The sequence below is a fragment of the Apostichopus japonicus genome, chromosome 12 (assembly GCF_037975245.1).
Source record: "Apostichopus japonicus isolate 1M-3 chromosome 12, ASM3797524v1, whole genome shotgun sequence".
Taxonomy (NCBI): Eukaryota; Metazoa; Echinodermata; class Holothuroidea; order Aspidochirotida; family Stichopodidae; genus Apostichopus; species Apostichopus japonicus.
Genome location: NC_092572.1, coordinates 2541219 through 2566764, shown reverse-complemented (window position 1 = coordinate 2566764; position 25546 = coordinate 2541219). Strand labels below are relative to the sequence as shown.

The window sequence follows — 25546 nt, the reverse complement described above, 5'->3', positions numbered from 1 at the left end:
TAGAGCCTTCATATCTGTATTGTGTATGTTCATAGAGACTTAGCTATACGTTCATACAGTAGACATGGCTGTACTTACTAAGAAGAATCCTTGTGGGATTTGGATAGTTTTTATTACGTTCTTACTTTGGCCATCTGACTTTCTGATAACGACTTCTTACGGTAAGCCGACTGTAGTATCATTAACTGTAAGACGCAAAACACATTTATCTGCAAATAAAATATAATAATATGAAGCAAACCTAATGCAACTCAAACGTATTTTCTGCATAGTGATACTGATGTTACTCCAAGGGTTATCTGACTAGCTACCATACTACAACGTAAGATAGTTTTAAGTTTAAGTGAAGCGATAAAAAAGGACAAATTCGTGCACAATATTCGACCCTTTTTTCAAATATATTCATCGACGACCTGAGTCGGATAATACGGTTCAAAGAACAAAATGAAGACGTGTGATGCACTTTTGTTAGGTTTAAATAACTTCCAACAAGGCTGCTTTGAGAGTATGTAACATGTGACTTGTGTTAATAACATATTTATTCCTTCCCTTTGTCTACTAGATATTTTATTTTTCCCTTTCTGCAGCTAACATTCCCTTGGTTATAGAAGAAGGCAGCGACATTCATCTCAATTTTAGCTTCACCTACGACAATTTTGGCCTTTTAAGATTGCTGAAGGACAACGAGAAAATTCTACAGATAGAAGATAACGATGTAACGTTGGATACAAGGCCAAACTCAATCGAGTTCACTCCTCTAACGGGATTTGCGAAGTTTACTCTGATAAACGTTGATGCCTCAGACACCGGCCAATACAAATGTGTACTATCAGGACAGCTTAAAGATCCAGTTTACAACTTGACAGTAATCTGTGAGTAGAAAAGTTTCATCTTGCGAAATTTTAGGTAGTAGTTTCACGTTAATTAATGATGTTACTCATATATGGAGGAATGTGGAGAGCGACTTTTAATTTCTCTGAATTTTGTCACGGTGGTACCGTTTTACTCACAGCGTAAGACTACGTATAAATGCTGAATTCGGCTCAAATTATATTCCATTTTCAGAAGCAAAATGTAGGCCCCTAACTGAGTTTTAATATATGTCATTGCTCATTTTCTGCCCTGAACCTTCTTCAATAATAACTGAAGGTTATCATATCTAAGGCTGTAATCTTTGTCGTCTTCGAAGCAATCTTCATATTATTGTAACGGGGAAAAGCTAGACAGCCTATATTGAATACCTAATGGCTATTTTCTTTCGATACGTATTATTACAAGTTTGCAACCTAAATTTGTTATAGCTTCAACGAAGGAATTCACTATTAGGAACTATGTGAGTAACGTGGTTTATGAAAATAACAGTGTTGTCTCAGTCGTCGAAGATGAGCCCGTAACACTATCATGTAAAGTTGTCGGAGGCCTATGGAACAGGCCGTCTATCACTTGGATACTTGATGACGCAATTAAACATCTTATCGATTACCGAACTAATCATACCGAATTTGATGAATACTACGAAGAAACAACGATGTCAATTTCGAGAGCAGAAGCAAATCTTGATGGATTGACGATCACTTGTACTGCCAGAGAAGGAAAAGTATATCTCTATTTGAGTATCAAAAGTGAGTAACACAACAACGAGTACTCTGTTTTATTTTATTCTTCGGTAACTCTTCCCTTCGGCAATTAAGACGTGACGATATTTGACTAACTCACGAGAGAAAGATATAACCCATTCTTCATCTATATGTTTGGTGTTATGTTGAATAACGGCAACTAAGTATTTGATGACATTTTCAATTAGTAGCTAGGGAAATTGACCTACATTCTTCATTGCGGGTAAATTAAAACTTGTGGCCTATATATGATTTTTTGTTAATAAAATACTAGCTGCAGTGAAGTAAAAGAGGAACCGATTATTTTCCAATACTGCACAAGCATATCGATGATGTTTGGTAAAGGATATTAAAACAGTCAAACAGTTTCTGCCGGAATCTCGGCTGCCCGGATTAAGTAATTCGATATTGGGAATTAAGTAACCGAAGGTATCCATTGTTTTTAAGTTCAGTTCAAAGAGCATAATCTGGACGTTGCATACTAAGGTTCTTTCGAATCTACAACAGGAAATATTAAATTACGATATGTGAGCTTTCGCTCTCTTTGACTAACAGTTTTACTTTTGATTGAAAGTCCTCTTTTTATTTTTTTGGAAGTTAAGTACCAAGAGCAAAGAGCGTAATCTGGGCATAGCATGCGAAGGTTCCTTCAATCTCACAACATGAAATTATTAATTACGATTTTGTGAGCGAACTTGTTATTATTCAAAGAGTGTGGAATGATGTGAAACTATTAACTTACTATCACTTATTAAACTTTGAGAACTGTCGTCGTCGCGATACTAGTACTAGAACTTTGCAGTGGCGGAGCTAGGGGTATTGGTCAGGAGGGGCGAGAATGGTCTGCAGGGGCGCTTTCGATACTATCTAAGCGGAGCGCCACCACAGGTTGGCGCGTAGCGTACAGAAATGTTTTGAGTAAAGATACTCCCTAGATGGCCGGAAATTACCTTTTCCGGGCCTGGCTAATTTGCAGATAAACGAAGAATAAATAGGTGTCATCGCCAAAATACACCAACAAACTGTGACAAATTTCAGTAGGTAGATGAGAGCGCAATAAAAAAGTCAATAATCGCGAATAAGTAAAAAGTGGTAAAGATCTGAAAAGGGCACCAGCAGTCCATTTGAGTCCGTAAGGGGGGGGGGGGGCATCCGCCCTGACTGTATGGACGCTCCGCCACTGACTAGAAGTAAGCTTCTACTATACTATTATATACTAGGCCATACAGTACAAATTGTTCAGACTTATATCTAATATACTTGGACCCAACTGCTTAGGCATGTGTGGTCGGGTTGGACGTGTTTCCCATTAGTGTAGTTCAGGAAGATACGCTATGAACAAAGTGAAAACTTTTCTTTTTTCATTCATCTATGTCGAGAAATCAATGCCAGTAGCTACGGTCATAAATATACATTAAGCTTAAAAAGTCAATTCCATTTTATAACTCAATTAAAGAATTGTTATTTTTTTATCAAACCGACAGGGTTGGATATTTCGCCCTCGTGAATTGAATGAATGTTAAAATCTGCTTTTGATGAATACTCAATATAATATTAAGTTATTTATCGGGAAAGTGTCGCATATATCTTTTAGAATAATTTCAATGAAAAAATATCATTCATAGAAGGATATGATTACATTTATGCCATACTTGTGCTTAGAACTTCCAAACATGATTATGGATAATTAAATAATGGCATGCAGGTAAGACTTTAACAGCAAAACAGATTTATAACTTTAGACTGTCTAAAGCAATTTAATTACAAATTCAGCAAACTTTTCATTCCTAATGTTAACTCGTTCTTACATATTTCCAATTTTGATTATCATGCCTGGTGAAAGAGTGCTTACTTTATTTGATCATCCTAAATATGTTTGAGTAAAAATAACTTTATATTACCAATAATGAAACAAAACGGACTTTCAGTACTAAATGTAATTTCTATATGATAATATTTTTTCATTATTAAAGGTAAACCAACATTGACATCACCGGCGAGCTTAACGGAGGGAATACCAGTTGACATGGTATGCATATTGAATGCCACAACTAATTCCTTTCCCACATTCAACTGGGAATTGGATGGTTATGACGTCACAGCCAACTCAACCCATCGACAAAATGGTGGTCATAAAGTGTTCGTGTCAATGTTTCGTTTCTATCCTATTAGAAGTTATTTTGCCAAGGAGCTTATGTGCAAGATTGGAAATGACGAAAATAGATTTACTTCGTACTCCATAGAAGTGAAATGTAAGTCGTCAGATGTATTACCATTAACCGTATGTGAGTAGAATATCATCAGATATGAGTTAATCGATAGCAGTGTCACCAGGGTGACCACTTTACTAACCAGGTACACATGTGTCACATTAACAGCCGACATTTCCATGCACGAGACAAATGTTCATTCATCTGTTGTAAGCTATAAACCATCTAAATAAAAACATGTTGTACTTCGCTAAATGAAATTCCTGTAATAATTACCTTTCTCATGTTGGATGGTGGCTATAGCTCTCATCTGTATATGTATCTGTATCATTGGTTTGGATCCTATATTACATACAGCAGCTCAAACTGTCGAGCTACAAAAAGTAGAAAAAGGTGTTTTTTACTCACTTCAGAAATGATAATATATCCATTTTTCATTTATTCACTGTTATTGGATCAGTCCCTCCCCCTATTTTCCAAATGTTGCAGTCTGAAACTTTGCGCTACATCTGTCGCTTAATACTTAAGTTAGGCTCCCGAAATGAAGCATTGTAATCAAGTAATGAGCTAAGAGAGTATATGGGCATAATTATTCAAAATAAGGCAATGCATGTCGTATACAGGTCCATCTTAAACATAGGGGTAATTGATAGGTTATCGGCATAAATAACGCTTCAAATCTGCCTCTTTTATATATCTAACTAATAGCTAAGTCTAAAGTTTCAGTTTCCAATTCATAACAGATAGTGTTGTGAAATGGTTGGCAATATTCACCACTTTTTCTCCGGCTCATGTTATGACTTCTGTTATATTTATTGTTATTAAGTGTACAGCCATTCTAGAACCATCCATAAAATCATGTAAACTTTACGACCTGGAGTACGTATTATCAGCTAACCAATATATACTTGTTTTGTACACTACACGTTATTAGATCCAGCCACGATCACATCTCTGTATGCAACACCTTCGGAATTTGTTGCGATACATGATAATGTAAATCTATCCTGCGCTGCATCTGGTTTTCCTTTGCCCACACTTTATTGGTCAAAGCAGCAAGTCGGTGGTAACGATATTTGGTTGGAGGTTACAACTGCCATACCAGGTATACCTCTGAATGGAACAGCGGCATCAATTTCCATATTAATCAATGATATACAGGTTGCAGACGTTTGCAGATACAGATGCATTGCTTCAAACAGAATTGGCTTAGACGAGAAGGACATAAACTTGATTGTAGAAGGTATTTATCAGTATTTGTGAGTATCTATAAATATGTGATGAATACTGCGACAGATGGGTTTATGCATACTTGTGTCTGAATTTATTCTATGAGAATTTGAAAAGACGACTGAATGTATTCCAACATAATAAACAATAACATACATCTTACCGTATGGTGTTGTGGTTTCTTCGAATGAACACAGCTTATCGGAACAGGTATAGTTGTGCAATGGCTTCCAAAGCCAATGACAGGTCTTTATTGGATTGCCAAGTTAGTCAGTCTGGAAATTGCATAAGTATGATAAAAATTAATTGTTAGAAATTTGGCCAGAAGATTAAACCGCCATAGGGTATTTACGTGGGTGTCAGCATGGGCTTGTAATATAGAACGGCTTATTTAAAGCTGCCACATTACGTAGCAGAGTGAGTTTGTTGTCTTGAGTAATGACCAAGAGCGGATGACAAAAAAAAATTGTCGTAAACAAATATACAAATTCATCGAAGAAGTCTATGGTCATGTCTGGTTGAAATGGGGCTAAACTCCTTCTCACTTCTTTCAACTCTTCGATTTCTTCTTTGTTCGCAGAATCTGGCATAATATTTAATAGATCAACAATATTGTTCGAGGACATTCCAGTTAATATCACCTGCGTAGTAAAGAAGACGAACGCAGTTGACCATGTCCGTTGGATTATTGGACATTTAGATATAACACGAAATGCAACTCAAAATGAATATGAAAATGAACGAGGCGATTACTTCGTTCGAAGCATACTACTATTTCACCCCAAAATGCACTTTGATGGGATGTTACTTACTTGTAATGGAGGGAAAGACCAAAGGCCAGTAGATCCACTTTTGCTTAAGATATCACGTACGTACACTTATATCGAAGTCTTTCTCCAATTAACGTTGTATGCAGAAGTAGGAGTTTGTGAAATAACACTCATATCATACTACCCCGTAGACGGGCAAATATTTGCCTATTTATTATCACAAAAAATTGAAACTTTTTTTTATCACTTTGAACTTGATAAGAACGTAAGCCCAAACGTCAAAGTTACGAATACATCAAAAGCAATTTACTTCGTTCCTCTCTTACTTGTGTCCCACTCCGCATCTGTACTTTCCCATCTCCTTAATTACACGTTGGAACGTTTTAGTACTGCGCCCTTGCTCCCTGTGCAGTGAACATTTACTCCTCCTCCGAATCGTTCAGGAAGAATGTTACGCATTATTCAACAGTAAACTTTGCTTTAACGTTTTGGATCGTTTTTATTTTATTTTTTTTCAATCTTCGTGACTGGAGTTAGATCTCCGTATACTGGAATGCATTGTTTAAGTATCCTTTTGTTTCCAAAGTATTTGCACATGCTTTTGCTCTCCCTCACTGTTCCGTTGTCTTCTACAACCTAGCTATCCGTTGTGACTTGGTTGCTAAGACCCCCATCATTTGCTGATGACCTTTTCTTGGCCTGTTCTCTTCGGTACCCGTTTGTTAGGCCATCTACGCCTGGTACTGCTGGGCAGCAGTATTTGGCTATTTTAATCCCTTAGTTCGGATGATGCTTAGAGTTATTTCCGGCTCCGTGACTTGGCTCCTGCTCCGTGGATTATTCTACGTATATCGCTAACTGCAAGTGTGGCCTACATTTAGGTTTTAAGCTCAAGTGTGTTAGGCTCCGTTGCAAGGCTCATACCTACGTACCTCGGTAACAACATTTTCAGCAGCCCGCAGCGAACTGAAAGTGGATGCTCTCATAACTGCCCGCGATGTTTAACCGCTAATTAAAAAGCTAGCATCCACGCAAAACCCTCCTTGTACCAGAATGTCGGAAGCACCGGAGGAACCGATCCTGCCAGAGGCATTCCCGGAGCAGGAGCAGAGACAGTTGCAATCGGTACCCAGAGACCAACTGGTAGAGGATTCGGGCATGCCCTAGAATTGATAGCCTCGGATTGTGGGGAAGGAACCCATGCTTTGAGGATTACGATTCTCAGACAGGCAACAGAGGAGAGAGATAACGAAGAGGTGGATTTTAAATGGATAGATTTACCCTCATACCTCATTGCTAAATCCGTCGACATATTCTCGAAGAGGTTAAACTTTGAGCTCCCCACTGGCACCCAAGTGATCGGAACGGACGTCCAAGCTACGGAAGATAAAGGAGGCAACACAATCTTCCGCACCGTGTGTCCCTGTGAACGCTGTCTGCTACAACAAAGTCGAATGTCTGCAAACTAGAAAGATGTGGTCCGCATTCCCAGCCAAACAAGACAGATTCCTAAATGTTCATGAGGGGGATCTGAAAACAGATCTTCAAAGTGCCCATTATTTCTCCGGAGGAAAGGACAGACTTAGAATAGAATAGAAGATAAGTTCAGGCTCTTTCAAAGACCAACAACTTAAACCACTAGAGCAGATGTCCCACGAAATTTACCAGTCCTCTACAGTATGTATGAAATTTGCCTCAACGTTCATACTGGCGGCGGCACTGATTATAATACATCAGCAAATTCCACACGATGATTAGCAGGTCCCGGAACCACACGTTGCTCAGATTATGGGTCCGTTACCGAGACTCGTTTACGACTAGTTTGCTAGGATGCTCATCAAGCTGATTGAGTCTAGACGCTTCAACTTCCAGCGATGAGATGGTCGGAGGGTAATGCCCGGTAGAGACTTGTTCATCTTTCAATAGCGGGCAAGGACATTTTAGCAGGTCAATTTGCGGTTCAGGAATAGTTTTCCCTGATGTATCCGCTCCCGAAGACAACATTCTCCAAGATGAATGCTCGAAGACCGTAAGCTCTTAGACCAACAACAACAACAAGGTCGTTAACCGGACCCAAACGTATCAGAGGTCGCAGTCGTTGTCGCCACAATGCTCCACCTCCAGCTTACAGACTCGGTAAAGGTCCTAGGCCAACATCGCCAAAATAAGGAAACCAAATCCTCAGGTTGGAGAAAACATGGTGCTACCCAATCTTGGTGTAGTCCCAGACTGGCGATGAAACTGGGTAGAACTGGACTTGACGCACGCGGTGCTCAGCCCCCAAGATCCTACTTTTATGTTTACCCGTTACTAGGGGGATTATTACAATGCGCCCGTCGATTGGAACTCTTGGATCCGGTTTCTTGGATTTTGGACGGGGTTTCCGCGGGGTACCAAATATATTTTTACATCTGTACCTCCGGAGGGCTGAGGAAAGAGAACACATCAGCACCCGTGGATCCGGAACAGAGCCGCGCCCTGGAGATAGTTCTTCTGATTCCCGATCCTAAATTCTTGACACAGATGGGAAGCTGGACATCAAGCCGGGGACAGTTTCCTTTCCAAAATCCAGCCTTTCCCGTCAATTAGGGTGGACAGACTATGGTACCCAGACAGTACTATGGTACATTGAGAGAACTGAAACACTACGTACATCAACGAAGCTATTCATCCTCCCAGCCCTACCTCATTCACCAGCCTCTAAGTATATATATATATATCAATATGGTTGATACAGCTTATTCAACCCCACGCGGACTCCAAGTCGTCCTCCAATGCTCTGTTTACATGGATTCCTTTAGAGAAACATCTTAAGAACAGCAGCATGGAAGACTCCGTCAACTTTAATGCCGTATACTTGACAGACACCCTTGTATCTTAGGTGGTTTTTGGGCGTGCAGTATTGGGAATTCCCTCGATCTTCCCCTAGGACTTGAAAAGTTCTATATATCTTTTACACGTCTCAGAGCCGTATGTAGAGGTGAGTTGTGTCCTTTATATTGGTTTTATTATTGTGCTTAAATAGGTGACATCGGTTATTTATAGATATTTTGTTTGCACATAATGCTTCACACACTTCACCTTCGATCTACTTGATGAGGTTTTCCGACGATCGCCAGAACTCTTTTATGTATTGCCTGTCCACTATTCCATGTCCTAGTGCGGGCGGTTGAACCCGGCGCTTTCATTAGGGAGATCCGGAAGGAGTAAGTGGGTGGTGCTCATCTAGCGAGGACGCAGTGCTTAAGCGTTCCAATGTGTAGTAAGGTAGATGGGAAAGTGAAGATGTGGAGTGGGAGACAGGTTATTATCGTCTCTTGTAAATCCCCACACCACCAAGTTTTGGGGAATTCACTAAGAACACAAAAATATTGACAAATTTCATCTTCAAAACTGGCTAAGTTATATATATATATATATATATATATATATGTATATATTAATGTAACGCCACTTACCTCTACCGAACCACCGACAGGATTAATATGTCATTTCCGTTTTACTTCTCCACCTGTCCTAATATATGGTCCTCCCTCGGACGTTACTATTAAACATCACCTATTGTCCAAATTCAACCTGCGATATGACGCGACGGTCTTCAGAATAAGATTAATGCCGAAATGGTGAAAGAATCCGATTGAGATATCCAGTTATTATATCCAGTTTTTTCAAATGACTGACTAAAATAACTGCCAATTGTAACTGGGCCATGTTGTCTTAATGTTGCGGAATAAATTATGGTTACATTTCTTTTCTATTTATTTGTTTTCAAGTTGTAACATAACATGTTGTTCACGCAGTATTTCATGTTTTCCTTATTTAGTCCTTCATTCAAAGATAATGTTCTTCTTAAAATTTCACTATTTTTTCTTCACCATAGATTGCAAAGAGATCTCTGTTCACAGCTGCAGTGTGGAACGTAACAGATCGAATGCAAGATTAGCATGTGAGATTGGTGAAGAGGTTCCTGTTAATGAAATAGGATTCTTCAAATACGAAAATCAGCTAGAACGAGAGTTCCTAACTGTAATAAAAAGCGAGCATTACACTATAATCTCGTATGATTTAGGATCAAGACAGGATGCATTTCTTGTAGGATATAATTGTTGTACGTCGACAGAGAGGTGCACACAATACTGTCAAGTTTGCGAAGTAAACGGTACGGTAAAATATTTAAGTTTATTATGTTCTAAATTGTAAGTTGCCATAACAACAAGGGTTTCTTTGGTAATCACATAAACACTTTCGAAATTAGAAAAAGATTTTCAAATTGACATAACGATTTTCGAAAAAACGAAAACCCATCCGAACTTACAAAAAGTCTCCTTAAACTTATGAAAATATTTTCGAAAGATTTTTAAGATTTTCTTTCGAAAATGGCGACAGTCCTTTTTTTTGTCGCAGTATTCTGCTTCCGTAGATATTGCAAACTAGCTGCGACCTTTACTTCATTCGGTCCCCGTGTTAGTGTGGTATTTAATGACAGACTCGACAATAAGTATGGTTTGCAAATTGTTTTCTGGCGATACAGTTAACAAATATATATATCATCGATATTAGTAGTAAAGAGCATTAACTTTACAGTAGTTTTATGCAAACTAATTAACCTTTTAGTATTTAAAACGTTTATTTGCACTAGATCACGTTGTCGTTTTAAACACCCCATTAACATGCAGGGGCGTAACCATTGTTAATATCAAAATGGGCGTTGAACGATCATATGATTTAGGCCTACGCAACAACAGAAATGGTTCGAATACCGAACACTCCAGTGATAAAAATGCATTCAATAGTTTGGATTGTCTTTCTGTGTCTGTTTTTCCATAAATATATATATAATATTACCCTAACTACTGTCACAACAGTTGATCTTGTATTAAGAAGTCCCTTCAATAGAACTACCACTGACGAAAATGGTTATTCATTTTCATTGATTTTGTTATTGTTTGTTTGATTGCAGAATACTTGACAACAGAAGAGGAAGAACAATCCTTTATACTTTATATCGTAGTTGCAATCGCCATTTTGTTCGGGGTCATCTTTATACTAGTTTGTACAATTCTACGAGGTACGTGCTTTTCAGGGCAGTTGATTGGATGGGACTGGGGGAAGTTGTACCTCTAACAATTTAAAGTACTGTACCAAACCGAGAACCCAGCCTATTCAACGAGATGTCGTGGTCGACTGTATTGAAATCGGACGATAAATCAAACATGATAAGAATGCCATGGGCTTCTATCAAGGGAACGTAGCACATCATTTTGCACTCATAGCTTGAGCGCAGTCTCTGTGCTTTGACCGCTACAATATTCAGATTGAAAAAAAAAAATCATTCTGAGATAGATAATCACCTAACTGCAAACGGGTTTCTCAATCAATTTAGGAGTAAAAGAAAGATTTGACACTGGTTTGTAATTTTACAGTTTTCAGGAACCGAAGTGTATTTTCTTGTAATCAGGGCCGAACTATGCAATGTTTTAACTGTTCAGAAGCTCACCCGAAGTCATTGACAGATTACAGTCTTTCAGCAGTTATATCGGTTTATTATCCAAAAACACTTGGATATAACCATGGGATCTTCTAAGTTAGTTACGCGGTGCATCCTTTACCTCGGTATAAATTCATTGGTAAGACAAAACCCATTCATTTCTATCATTTTAACAATCCCACATTGTTTCTCACAGGGCGTACACGTGGCAGTGGCAATTTCATCAAATCACCAGACACGTAAGATATTTCCTTATTGAACGAGACTACATGCCTTAAAATTAAAACTTCCTCAAGGAATTGGCAAAACGTTTAATTTAGGAAAATATTCGATTGGGTGTATCTTCATTTTCCTTGAGCTGTAAAGTTAGAATGGAGGAAGGTTTTTTAATGAGTATCTGTGTGTAATATAATGCTACGATACCCACAACGCACAATTAAATGACGGGTAACTAAATGACCCCCTCAACTAAATGACCTTCTGAACCTTATACATCAGTGAGAAAACGTAATATTATACGTCCACTCGGATATATCGTTGTAATGTCAGCGATATATAATGTGTGAAGAGACTCATTTAAGTAAAAGCTATTTTTTTTTCACTACAACTAATAGCATTGGTGTGCACACTCTTCAGGCAGTTAATTCCGGTCCATCAATACAGAGTCATCTAGGAAGTCTTCCTGAAATATATGAACCCATGGGCACAGGTTACACCACACGGGTACATCCCACGTCAGAATTCTCTAGTAAGAACTTTCGGTTGATCTAAGAACAAAATTTCAAGTTTAAGCCGAATCATGTTTTCAAATACATACCATATTATTTAATAAGCCTCCGTAACTCATTCGTTCATAGAAATGTCATTTGCAGTCGTAGTTTTGATTGTGGTAGCGTGCAAGTATGTTATCTATTACGAACTCTTTAAAGTTATGTTATAAATGTATGGATTTGTTTATTAAAAACAGGAGATGATGACTTCCTTTCCGGCGATGGTATTACAGATAATGTCAGGTGATATGTTTTTCTGCACACTCTAAGAGTGTCTTTTTCATTTAATAGGTAATAATTAGGAAAAACGTCAACTTTTTCTACATAATGAGCTCTTAAATTGTTATCGTGAATGAAATTGCGCATTGAGGGGTTCGGGTAAAATTAACACCTTCAGCGCATCGAACGTAGCGGCGCATATCGGAAAATTGGTGCGCCATTCCATCCCTATGCGTTGTTGGTTGTAAAACCAAAATGTACATTTTTCCCCGTTAATATTATGCTCCTGTGTTTGTTAAATTGTTGAAAGTGCTTGCTATGTACAATAACCAAAGAGCGTTTCCCGTCCGCGATTTTTTTTTCCCAAACAGGTTTGCAATTGTGTGTAAATAGTCGCTCATGATTGGTCGGAAAAGTTACGTCATAACAATGGAAACCTTCACTTCGAGGTTATCAAAATGTCTGCATCCATTCGTTGCAACGAAGATATACCCGTTCAAAATTACCCGCAGCTTTTCGTAAATATATGTAGATGTGTTTGGAATTGGTTAAGACATATTGAGCACACTAGTATAGTATGATCTACTTTGATCGAAGATTTCTGTGAAGGCATTAATCGATAACATCGCACAGTGAAAGTTTCGTACAGGGGTACATAACACATGCGCTGTAGGCCTATATGTATTAAAACTGTGTATAGTAAAGGCTTCATAATTGACGCACCCCCGTAATTGACGCACCTTTAATTATTACTAGCAACGATACAGCAGGCCACTTAAACGTTTTGCAGTCAAGCAGAATTACATATTTCATGAGTTTGAATCCATTTCAGCTATTTACTGACCAAATTGTGGTACTTTTTAAGCTTTTAACACCTTCCCCCTAGTTTTGCATGTTTTTTGGGCATTTGGAAATCTTACACCCTAAAAATAACCAACATTACCTCAATATGATAACACTACTCTCTGGGACCTGACCTGTCTGAGCTTAGAGGCTCAGAGCATAGCAAACAGCATCTAAAGTCAATGGATGTATACTGAGGCCTACACTACAGTTAGCTTATCGACGAATGTGTCAATTTAGGGGTATATGAAAGAACTTGACACGGCAAACATTTTGTGGTCAAATTCTGCTCAATTGTATCGTGCATAAGCACAGAATCTCAAATATTTTGAAATCATAACATTTCTGAGGAACTACTCATATGAAAAAAACATACAGTTGAGTAATTTGGATTTTTCCTTGATAGTCATCGTTGATCAAATCTTTAAGTGCGTCAATTATGAGCCCACCATGCTACACAGTGCAGTGACGGTAATATATCATACTGTACACTATACTGTTTTGCGTATATTCATTCAAGACTACTCGCGTCGTGAAGCTGATTTTGGTGTAGGCCTACCCATTCCACGAAAAGAATTCTGATTTCAATAGAACGGCTGACGAATCTTGGATGACGTAAACACGAACCCGATAGAATGTAGAGTATGTATCATAAGTAAGGTCAACATGTTATCCAAGCATTGAAAGTAAAGTTATGGCGTTTGCAGGGAAACCGCGTAACAAGACTTTATTAAGTGTCAGTGTGTAACTCAGTGTATGCCTTCGAACTTCCAAGCGATGGTCATTATTGATGCTGACGTCACGAGCAATCTGATTGGCTGAAAACTCCGTAATTGCAAACCTGTTTGGGAAAAAAAAAATTCGCTTCCCGGTAACGTTAACTTACACCCGGAGCTATTTGTCAACTAAGCATACAAGAATGCAACAAACACATTTCTTTTCTGTTTTTTTCCGAAATGAAACCCGATAAACTGATTATAAGACAATGTGAAAAGTGTTGAAAAGAATAACCTATATAAGTGCCCTGACAACTGTCTGTTTGACATAAAAGTAATGACATATGAAACAAATGACGGTTCATGCAAACTATCTTATTGAACAAAAATGTGAGTTAAAGTAACGTAACATGTATGATGTTTTCGATGATCAGTGTTTGATATTAAGTATGCGTAGGTGGTAGTGGTTCTCAGCATTTCGTTAAAAACTGTTGCAATTGGATAAAACTTTCCCAAACGGTCACATTGTTTTTGTTCCATAATTTTCCTTTATACAGTGATATAACAGACCTTACGGAAGTCACCTTGATGTCTAACGTCGGTAATAAAGCCATGTCCCTAAATGAGAAATTGAGCAAACTGTATGGATTGCATGCTGGATTGGAAACACTAGAAAAGGGTTAGTTTTCTGATTTCTGTACCACGCCCTCGTATGTGTAAATGTTATATTTGTTTAAATGACAGAATCGCCTCGAGACAAAGGTGGATTGACGGCAACTATGAGGGCTATAAATAGGTATTCAACCTTCTCCTTGTTATAATATGATACCCTTGTTGCAGGAATTTGTCATGGACAAACCTACCCTCATGTCATACAGATAGTTCTGATGAACTACTACCCACAACAGTATTGTTTTCAGATTCATATTTCAATGGGTCAATATTTTTCCACATACACGACTGAATAATTTGTGGATTGTTAGCTCAGTGGTTAACGCCGGTGCCTTACAATCATAAAGTCCCTGATTCGAGTCACCCCAAGAAAAATGTATGTCGCTCAGTTACAGAGTTGTTGACAAATGACAATTCATAATCATGGACGTTAAATATGATTGTAAGAGACTGACGTCGGTCAGCTTGCGGCTTATATAAGCCAATGAGGCTTCTTCGTGAGTTCCTGCTTGCAGGAGGATCTAAAATGCATACATATATACACCCATACACATACACAATTGTACATGTCTATTGATACGACATTACTGAGTCACTTAAAGCATGCATATAATAGTGAATTGCCTTTATACTTTTTTTACAGTAATTAATAATAGTGATACAACTTCAATAGCTAATGTCAAACCATCTATCCATATTTTGAGAGAATTGGTCAACAACAAATACTAAACAAATGATGGTTAGATTGTCTGTATCGTTATAGTTGTCACGTCAAACGTAAATGATTTTAACGCTTTAACTAAACTGTCACATACTACAAAGACATTTGTCATACTTTTTTAGACTAAGATTAAAAACAAATATATAAAGTAGTCTTAGTTTGATTGTTTCCTGCTTCAGTTTTCTGACTAACAAGAAACATCTGCATCATTTCCAGTCCACACACTTCGCTTGCTGCTGGGGTGACTTCAACTTGGACTAGATTATAAACCAGTTTGGAATAAATATTCAAGAAAAATTACAAAATTATATTTACTTCCACCTTTTTATTGGCAATTTTTTGTAGGAAGTCGTTTGTCAAGACACTTTGGACTGAACGATGACGAGTGTTCTTCCATTGACGGATATGAAAGTCCTACAATTCAGACGTACAGTTTGAAGAAAGTCACACCACAGGAGACGTTCATCTCCGATCTAACAATCCACAGCAAACAAGCACAAAGAGGATCGTTTTACTTCTGTGCCGCCACTTTAAACTATAAACAAGGGTCGATGGCAGTTACCGTCAAAGTTTTGTCAGGTTAAGATATAAAACAACAATAATTTGGTCATCAGGTGCAAAAATAGACAGGGAGAAAAAAGTCCTTAAAAAATAGAGAAAAGCCAGTGTGACTGAAAAGATTGGGAGAAAACTATGTATGAATTGCATCTATATGTTAACAATGCATGAGTGTTTTTCTTGGGTACCATGTCGCTGCTTTACTATATTTTTTGACTAAATTCTTTTGCGGTTTTCCTCCCCCTGGAAACTCGGTAGGATAACAGGAGACATTTACGTTATCAAAGATGACAGGTTTTTCAGTGGGTAAGATCCTCATGCACCCTTGCTCAAGGAAACAAGAGAGCATACTAAGTTAAAATTATTTTAATTTTGTTTACAGAATATGCCACGAGTATGGAGAGACGTCACTTTGTGAAAGAGATTGGAATCGTGAAGACATTAGATCGACATTCTAATATCGCAGATATACTAGGATTGTGCTGCGATTCCAGTGAGTTGATACAATGTGTATATTTATTTACATATATATATATATATATATATATATATATATATATATATATATATATATATACAGGGGCGTCAATCCGTTTTGAAACGTGGGGGGGGGGGACGTAATCGATATGAGTAATCCGGCCGTAAGTACTATCTAAGCTGAGCGCCACCATCGGTTGGCGCGCAGCGTACAAGAAAATTGTTCTTCTGGCAGACCCCTCAGATTGCAGGAAACGGCACTTCCCGTGCATTATGGCAGTAAGCAACACCCCTAAAATTGATAAAAATTTCCGGCAATTTTTTATTTTGGGAAATATTTTCGAAGGAAGTGATCGCCATTTATTCCTCAGTTTACCAATTCCTCGTCTCCCAGAAGCGCCCAAAATTTAAGATATCGAAACATTTTTGTGTTGGCTGATCCATGATCACCGCCCATGCCCGTGAGAAGTGGTGACTGGGTGAATAAAAAGCTATGCCGTTTGAAAACATGGGCAGAAAAAGCAAAAGTAGCGAAACCTATAAGGTAAAATGCGCGATAACGAAGTGATTATTTTCCAGGTTAATTGAGACTGTATCAAACGCGAGCTTAGGACAAACCATATTCAAAGGTAATGGCATTACTAATCCCGATATGTCGCCTTTGAGGTGTGTGGAAAATCCGCAACGACCATCAAAGAGCAGTTGAATATTTAGTCTACTTTTCGATTTCGAAAACACTTTTTTTTTTAAATTATGACAAATTTTATGACACCTTTGACAACAATTTTTATTGGGGGTGGGGGGCCTGTGCCCCCCGGGCCCCAATGGGCACGACGCAGATCGGCCAGATTTTAGGAGTGAAAGATTGACAGGGCCGCACCTAACCAACGACCTGCTGTTGATTTCAAACCTTTGATTCCGAGGACGTTCAAGCAATAGGTGTGTGTACTTAATCTGTATTCACAAAACCATAATGTCAATACAGTCCCGTTGATAATTAATGGTGATAATAGACCAACCTGACAGCATCATTAGTGCAGATAAATTCTAAGCAGCTAGCTCTTTTTTGGTGATGATGCAAATAGATTGATTTTTTTCTTTTTCTTGAGACATCTCACGGGCCGCAAAAAAAAACACTGGCGGGCCGCATGTGGCCCGCAGGTTGCCCACCCCTGGTCTATAGGAACGATGTCCCAACATTTTCCCGGACATATAGGCGAAGGAAGCTATCCGCCGCGACTGCATGTGAGTTTCTCGACTTTCCGTCCTGGGAGTCATACCACAAAATGGTGCATTTCCTCATACGCCATTATTAATAATTTAAATAACTAACTAATAAGGCATAGCCCAGATCCGAGTTCGTACAGCGAGCTTAGCGCAAATTTGGCCAAAAGTCTTCAAACGCCAGCATGTTAAACCAGGTTGCTAGGTCTACGAGAATACATTTATATGAAATTTGAAAACAAGGATAACAAGACCACTTTTATTATGTTTTCAGGACCCCACACATGCGCATGTATCGTCAGACTTAGAATAGGTCCCATGTGAGTGGTGGCTAAAGTGATGAAGGCATGAAAATAAATCAGTGGTTGTTCGTTGGAGTCCTCAAGCAAGTTACCTCGGTTGCTAGGTGGATCTGCATCTGGTTATCGGGTGAATTCTGGTCGGAGCGTACTATGTAACCACCATGTACCCAGGGACGTAGCTAAGGCCTGATGATTGGGGGGGGGGGGTGTTGTGGCTGAAAATCGGTTTTGAAGCCAGAAAATTCCGACTGCTGCTTTGTACCCCCCACTCTCGCGCTACTCGTCAACGATACGGTCAGTGTCAGTCAGAAAACCCAATCTTTCGCGACTGCACTTTTGCGATACATTTGTACCCACTGGCACTCATTTCACAAACTTATTGCCCCCCCCCCACCCCAACCAAATATTTTAGTGACATCTGGGCAATATGCTGATAGCTTTTGGGCACCTACTGAAAGAAACATAATTTGCAATGTGTTTTTCAGTGGTTAAACTGATAATATTATTACCCAACAATTCTCACCAATACGGAAGGGTAATAAGACGGAAAATGATTGCATGCTATTTGCATGCGATGTAAAAACCGATGCATGCCTGTATGATATGCACATTCGCGCGAAAATGTTGGTTATATTTTTCGGGCAAGTCGTTACAACCCCCCCCCCCCACAAATCGAATTGGGCCCCTACGCCTATGACGGTAGTTCTATTAGGCATTTTTTTGTAGTATTCAAAATCATACGAAGTTTTGTACGGTAGAGTATAAGAATCGCGAGATACAATTTCCCAAAGTGGCAAGGAAAACGTGGTAAATATGACAGGTTAAAGGTCAATTTTGACCGAAATTTAAAAAAAAAATAGGCCGTGCACAATAACAGGGATAAATGAATAGGCCTTGATAAACTAGAGTGCGATAGTCGGAAATTCCGATTGTCGCACTCCAATTTTTTAACTAGCGTCAGTTTTACCAAGTTTGGGGGTGAGACACCCATACACCCCCTCTAACGACGTCCTTGCGCGGTGAATATGGAACACGATCACATGGTTCAGCCTCTGTAGAGTCATGGTGCTCCGTAGCTTTGTCTTCAAACGCCTCAAAACTAAAAGATCTCTCGGCTTCCGTCGAACTGGTGGAGGAGACGAGGAGGACCACAAGAGAGCTTCGACTTCACCAAACATAGCCCGTACCGCTGGATTCATCGACTTGAATATTTGTCTATACCCTTCAACCGACGACGAATGGAAATGGCCTCGAAAGAAAGGCAGACTAAGCTTAAGATTGTTGGAGAGCTCAGGGTACCAACTCACGAGATCTGGGTGGAATTCTCCATTCAGCAACATTGAGTGATATTCGAGGATATGAATCCTAAGATGTGTAATCCGTAACCAAATAGAGCCACGACACTACTCTTTTTCCAAATGTGTGGGGGGACATTTGATATTGTTTTCCCCATCCATCAAAATGTGGGGGGACGTGTCCCCCCGTCCCCCCCCTGGATTGACGCCCATGTATATATACAAATGATGAGACAGTACACCGATAACATTTGAACAATTAATCAAATAGCATGACTGTATGAAACTTCATCATTAATTTCTGCATTAATTCTTCCTGAAGTTTCTGTTTTTACAACATTTCTCCTCTCCGTCTAGAGCTAAATTACATCTTATTTGAAAAGATGACAGGAAAAACTCTTAAGCAACATTTGCTAAAGACGAGGGAATCCGTTTCCGATTTAACTGCACATAACGAGATACTCCGTGAATATGCGGAACAAATCTGCAATGGGATGTTATTCCTTTCAAACCAGGGCGTATGTAATTTGTATTTTCTTATTGTAACATCATATAGTCTTTACAAGGAAAACATGATCCACAATTTGTGTATAACCATAGCGGTTGAGAAATATAAAGTGATGATTTTCTAGTTGATATGGATACGGTCATGATGGAAGAAAAGAAATAGCTAAATTCTTCAACTTAATCTTGTGCAAAATGTGAAACTCTAGGCTATGGTCTGTATTTTGCGATCAAAATTTAGTATATTTATCGAAAAAAAAAGATGGTCTTTCTGCATCTGGAGTCATAAAAGTAACAATTGTCCTATTCTTGGTATTGATACTGACCTAGGTAACGTCAGTGGATTCATTGTGCTATTTCCTAACATTAAAGGAATATAATTATACCTATACATTTGGTATGTGGTAAGATAATCCGTGCATGATTTCGATAAATTAAAAATACTAATTTTCTGTTAAATTTAGTTTTGCCATCCATCTCTCCGATGTGAAAGTGTTCATGTCAGCAAGAAAGGAGTTTGTAAGCTCTATGATTTTACTCCTGTGGAACTTTGCGGTGTCAAAGACGGTTACAATCAGGTATGAGTACTCATAATTTGGTTTAAATTTCACAAGTTTAGATCTCAGGGGTTTTAATAAATGACAAACATTATTGCGCATAGTATTTGAAGCAAACTGGTTCCATGAACACATTTGCAAAAGCTGTTAAACAAGGAAGGTACATACACGCAAAGGTAAAATAGTATTTGTTATATACCCCGGTTATATCTAACGTGTAGGACCATAAATGTTAAATTAATGGAAATTTGTGTGTCCCTCCGGATGGCTTAAAGGAGAAAACGAATGTTTGTTATATGGCTGCTCTCAATCGGTAGGAGTATAAATACTTTACGCTTAGCTTTAACTGATTAAGCGATCAATGCATTTCGCAAATAGGACTTGATGAAATCGGAAATCGCCACACAATCGTTGATTTTCGTTGGATATCGTTACAAGAGGTCCAAAATGCGTTCAAAACGAAATCATAACATGGTAAATAGAAATCTTGTATGAGAAACAGAAACGCCATCAACTCGTCAAAGTGTCAATGTCTTTCAATTCCTGCTTAACTTTCTCGCTCTCTCTAAACTTCAAGACGCTTTAATATGATAATTGTAAATACTTGTAATTTAACATATCATTTCTAACGACAGGATTCAGTTGCTCACGAACTAGTCGCACCTGAAATCGTAAAGGGAGAGTCCCATACGACTCGAACAGATGTCTGGGCATTTGGAAATCTCCTTTGGGAACTTTTCTTTTATGGTGGGTTATAAGTCAACTATTTTAATCCGTTTATTTGATCTTTTGTTGATTATTTGTGCTAAAATATAGAAGTTCATATGGTTTGTATGGAACTGTCCAAAAATATTGGTTTATCATTTAAATTTTCCAGTTGCAAAAGAATTCATAAATTGTGCCTATGATCAATGGAGGTTATGATTTGAAGTAAAAAAATCCATTATTGTTAAATAATTGTGAAATATGATGGACACAATTGGATTATCGGAGGTGTCTTATACTTTTATCGACCTTTAGGGTTGGACGCGTCCAATATGTTTGAAAATGTTGGTTCCAAGAGTTACGGTCAACTTATCGGTAGCATTTCAAAAGAAAAACCAATCGCCTGTCCAGATGCTATGTGAGTAGAAGGCAAACACTTTTCATAGTTCCTCTGAAAAGTAACTTTAAATTATGTTGCAATAATACAATCATAAAGAATATGATTACAACTTAGATGCAATTATACTTTACGTTTTTAGAATCGTACTCAGTTGAACAATTACTTATTAAAGATAATCCTTTGTATATATTGACTATAACTATATTCATCATCACTCTCTTCTCTATTCATAAATTATTTAATATTTATATTCATCATTACTATTATGTAAATTTATCAGGAACTTTCTCGAGAAAAAATAAATCATATAAAATGATTTGTAACTTAAAGTAAAAGCCAAAGAAACCATAGGCCTACTTTTACAAAAGGTTTTTTTTACTTTGTTTAATAGTTACCAACTTATGGAGTTATGTTGGCATGAAGATCCTTCCTCCAGGCCTATCTTTGCTGCAATCCTAACAGAACTCCAAGACATGAAGCAGAGAAGAAAAGTAATAATGTAACTTATATATTAAAAGTAATATTTACTGCCACGATTGGCTTAGTCAATGGTTATGGTGATGAGATGAAGCTTACTTACGTCAAATTCAGTCTTTTGCGAACTACTGTGATCTTAACTTCCTCCAATTAAATGTTGCTAAGACCAAAGAAATGATTATTGATTTTCGTCGCAATACTATTCCTCCACCCCCTGTTGTTGTCAAAGGAAGTGTAGTTGATCGTGTTACGTCATATAAGTATCTTGGGGTAGTGCTGAATGATCACTTGGCATGGGGAGATCATATTGATATATTGGTTAAAAAGTCTAGATTGTACTTCCTCCGTAAGATGTCGAATTTTGATGTTCGTTTTGACATTCTTGAAATGTTTTATAACTGTACCATTAGCGGAGTTTGACGTTATTGCTTGATTTGCTGGGGTGGGAATGTAAAAAAAAAACATGAAAAAGATCGTATTAACAGCATCATTAAGAAAGCGGAGAGAGTAGTCGGGGAACCCTTGCCTTCCATTGACTCGGTTTACCACAGCCTTCTCGAGTCCAAACTGGACGCGGTATGGAAGGACCATACCCAGCTCCTCTATGAGCTACTTCATAGTAGTCAGATGTCCAGAGGCAGTGGCAGGTTGAGACTTCCGTGTCTCAAAACCAATAGATACAGAGATTCTTTCATAAACCGTGCAATTCAGCTTTTCAATGAGGTTTTGTTACGTTGACTCTCATATATAGACTTTTTCTCATTATTCTTACTGTCTTATTGTACAATATACACATCTATTTTTGTAACATTTTCATTGTTTTATGAGCGAGTGCCTGAATTTCCCTTTGGGATCGATCAAGTTTTACCTACTTACTTACTTGCTTGCTTGCTTGCTTGCTTGCTTGCTTGCTTGCTTGCTTACTTACTTACTTGCTTCCTTGCTTACTTGCTTACTTGCTTACTTACTTACTTACTTACTTACTTACTTACTTACTTACTTACTTGCTTAACGTTTAATAATGTAATTTCTGTAATTTTATTGAATAATTTGTTATTTTACATATAAATCTTACTTTGAACTTGTTAATGCAAAAATACTATTACAGTCAATGTCCATATTCTCTAGTGTCATTTTTATTATGATCATGTATTAATTATACTTAATCCTGGTGAAATGATTTTTTCCCCTCAGATGTCGACTACTGTCTGATTATATGATGAAACTGTACAAACCGGCCATCAACTCGACGAATGTTACTACTGTACAAACCGGCCATCAACTCGACGAATGTTAATTCCACATCAATCAGAAGCTCTCCACAGTTTCGAGTTTATATCCCCAAGGCTTTATTATATCCCCATGCTTTATTATATCCCCATGCTTTATCATATCGCCATGCTCTGTTATATCCCCTATACTTTATGTTATCCCCATGCTTCATTTTATCCCCATGCTTTATTATACCCCTCATGCTTTATTATATCCCCATGCTTGAATTATATCCCTCATGCTTTATTATATCCCCCATGCTTTATTACATCCCCATGCATTATTATATCCCCATGCTTTATTACATCTCAATGCTTTATCATATCCCTTATGCTTTGTTATATTCCACATGCTCTGTTATACCATCATGCTTTGTTATAAACCCCATGCTTTGATATATTCCCCATGCTTTATGATATCACCCATGCTCTATTATATCACACCTTCCTTTATTATATCCACCAGGTATTATATCCCCCATGCTTTATGATATATCACTCTATCATATCCCACAGGCCTTATTATATCCCCGGACCTGATTATAATAATCGAGTTTTACTATATCACATAGGCTTTATGCTACCCCAAGCCTTACTACATCCCGTAAGCCTTATGATATCCCACAGGTTTTATTTTACATTGACGGCACCTCCATAGAGTTTTATAGATCAACGTTCATGCGTGTCCAGTACTTTAACCAGGAGATCATATTGATATGTCACGGTGACAGATTATTATCACACTACAGGTGCAACCATGTTTGCCTCTGAGGGTAAATCCCTCTCCCTCGAATGAAATTAAAGGACTCAGCCTACTCCCGCCCCACTGACAGGCAGAATATTTTAATACTCATAATGTATAGTGCATATTAAATGTATTACATCTATGTGCTGTAAATTGTAGAAAAAGCTCGTGATAATACTTCAAAAATAATATTATATAGTACACTTTTCATCTTATTACCCTTCATTTTACTACAAGTGGCTCACATGGGAAGGGATCTTCACAATATAATTATTCTACCATTTTAATCGGATTTACGCTCTTAACCTCAGATACAGCAAGCACAGTGACTACCGATCGTCAGGAAGACAAGGCGAAAGGACGCCATTGTTGTTAAATAAGATAAACACCATATATATATATATATATATATATATATATATATATATATATATATATATATATATATATATATATATATATATATATATATATATATATATATATATATATATATATATATAGCTAACTTACTATTCACAGAGAAATATACTTTTTTATACAAATAGTTGAAGTTTGAGGACATCCTTAATACAGAAAACATTGATAGCAAATCAAACATTCCAAATATTTCCAGGATATATAAAAAATAAAATTATTATGTAAAAATGAAGCTTTGGAAGAACCTTTACCGTCATGAAATCAAATACTATTCACTCTTATCCACGGCAGGGAAGGATCTAATGTTTAACCAGCCAAAGTTAACTGGAATCAGTGAAACATATATTACGTTAGGGAAAATATATCAAGATTTAGTTGTAAACTATGCAATGAGGAATGTGTGTCTATTTGTATAAGTGTCACATCGTCTACCACCTGAGTATAATTTATCGCCCTTGTGTCGAGAGCAGAAATGGCAGATTTTCTTTTTGTGTAAAAAAAAAATCATATATTTCAAGGTTTGATGGAGAGTGATTGAGCAATGGTGATTGTTTTATTTTTAATATCATTATTTCTTCGACTTTAGAATTGTCGTTTCGTACAAAGGCACTCTCGGTGACGACGTTAAGAATGCTCTTGACGATCGGGTCACAGCGTCGGAACTCGTTTCCATTTTGTAAATAGTATAGGCTACTTAAATGACATGCAAGCCTTAATAGATTATATGAACTTTCAGTCTTTCTCCTATGATTTAATTTTTTGTTTTTGCCTACAATTAATATATAGTTACACGCGCTTAAACGTACCTCCCTTTACCCTCATTAAGACCGAAGAAGACAAAGGTGTCTTAGACAGGGGAGTGGTCCTTCGAAAATAAAGACAAACAGAAAATCAAGCAGGCCAAACCTCATCACATGTCCTAGACCCATGTTTTGGAAGTTCGAGAGAGGTAATAGTCTTTGTATCACACCCTAACAATTCTTTGCTTCGATCGATTCAATGTCACGGCTGTCAATGTATCAATTAATATTTTAAACCTGAAGAAGTTTCTTTGCGGGATTATGAGTTTTTCCTCGCACAATGCATTTATAAAACATATATTTTTGCCAAGGAGAAATAAACAACTGTTCCATAATCAGAACGACCAGGGAGCTTGTAAACTCGCTGTCTTCTCGTGTTGCAATTTATTACACAGTCACGAACAGAAATAGATGGCGTTGTTCAAGAACATTTTAATATCTACTGTGAAAAATTCAACATAGCCAGGGTTAGCTCACAGTAGTTACACAAGCCTTCTTGGTGGTCTTGCTCTCCGCGTATGAGAGATCAACGGTAGAGCAACGGCATTTACGCGAT

At 37.8% G+C, this 25546-nt stretch overlaps 1 protein-coding gene across 1 annotated transcript; it reads left to right on the top strand.

The window, feature by feature from the left end:
• On the top strand, nucleotides 1-24925 carry LOC139976779 (uncharacterized). Its single transcript, XM_071985538.1, has 20 exons — nucleotides 1-161; nucleotides 588-872; nucleotides 1302-1622; nucleotides 3590-3868; nucleotides 4761-5069; nucleotides 5637-5924; nucleotides 9707-9985; nucleotides 10787-10894; nucleotides 11511-11553; nucleotides 11929-12062; nucleotides 12282-12327; nucleotides 14420-14541; nucleotides 15601-15834; nucleotides 16196-16306; nucleotides 19469-19629; nucleotides 20080-20193; nucleotides 20808-20919; nucleotides 21193-21295; nucleotides 21669-21768; nucleotides 22949-24925. Exons 1-20 carry the CDS (start codon nucleotides 65-67, stop codon nucleotides 22964-22966), a joined length of 3264 nt encoding a protein of 1087 aa, XP_071841639.1. The 5' UTR covers nucleotides 1-64; the 3' UTR covers nucleotides 22967-24925.
• The last annotated feature ends 621 nt before the right edge of the window (nucleotides 24926-25546 follow it).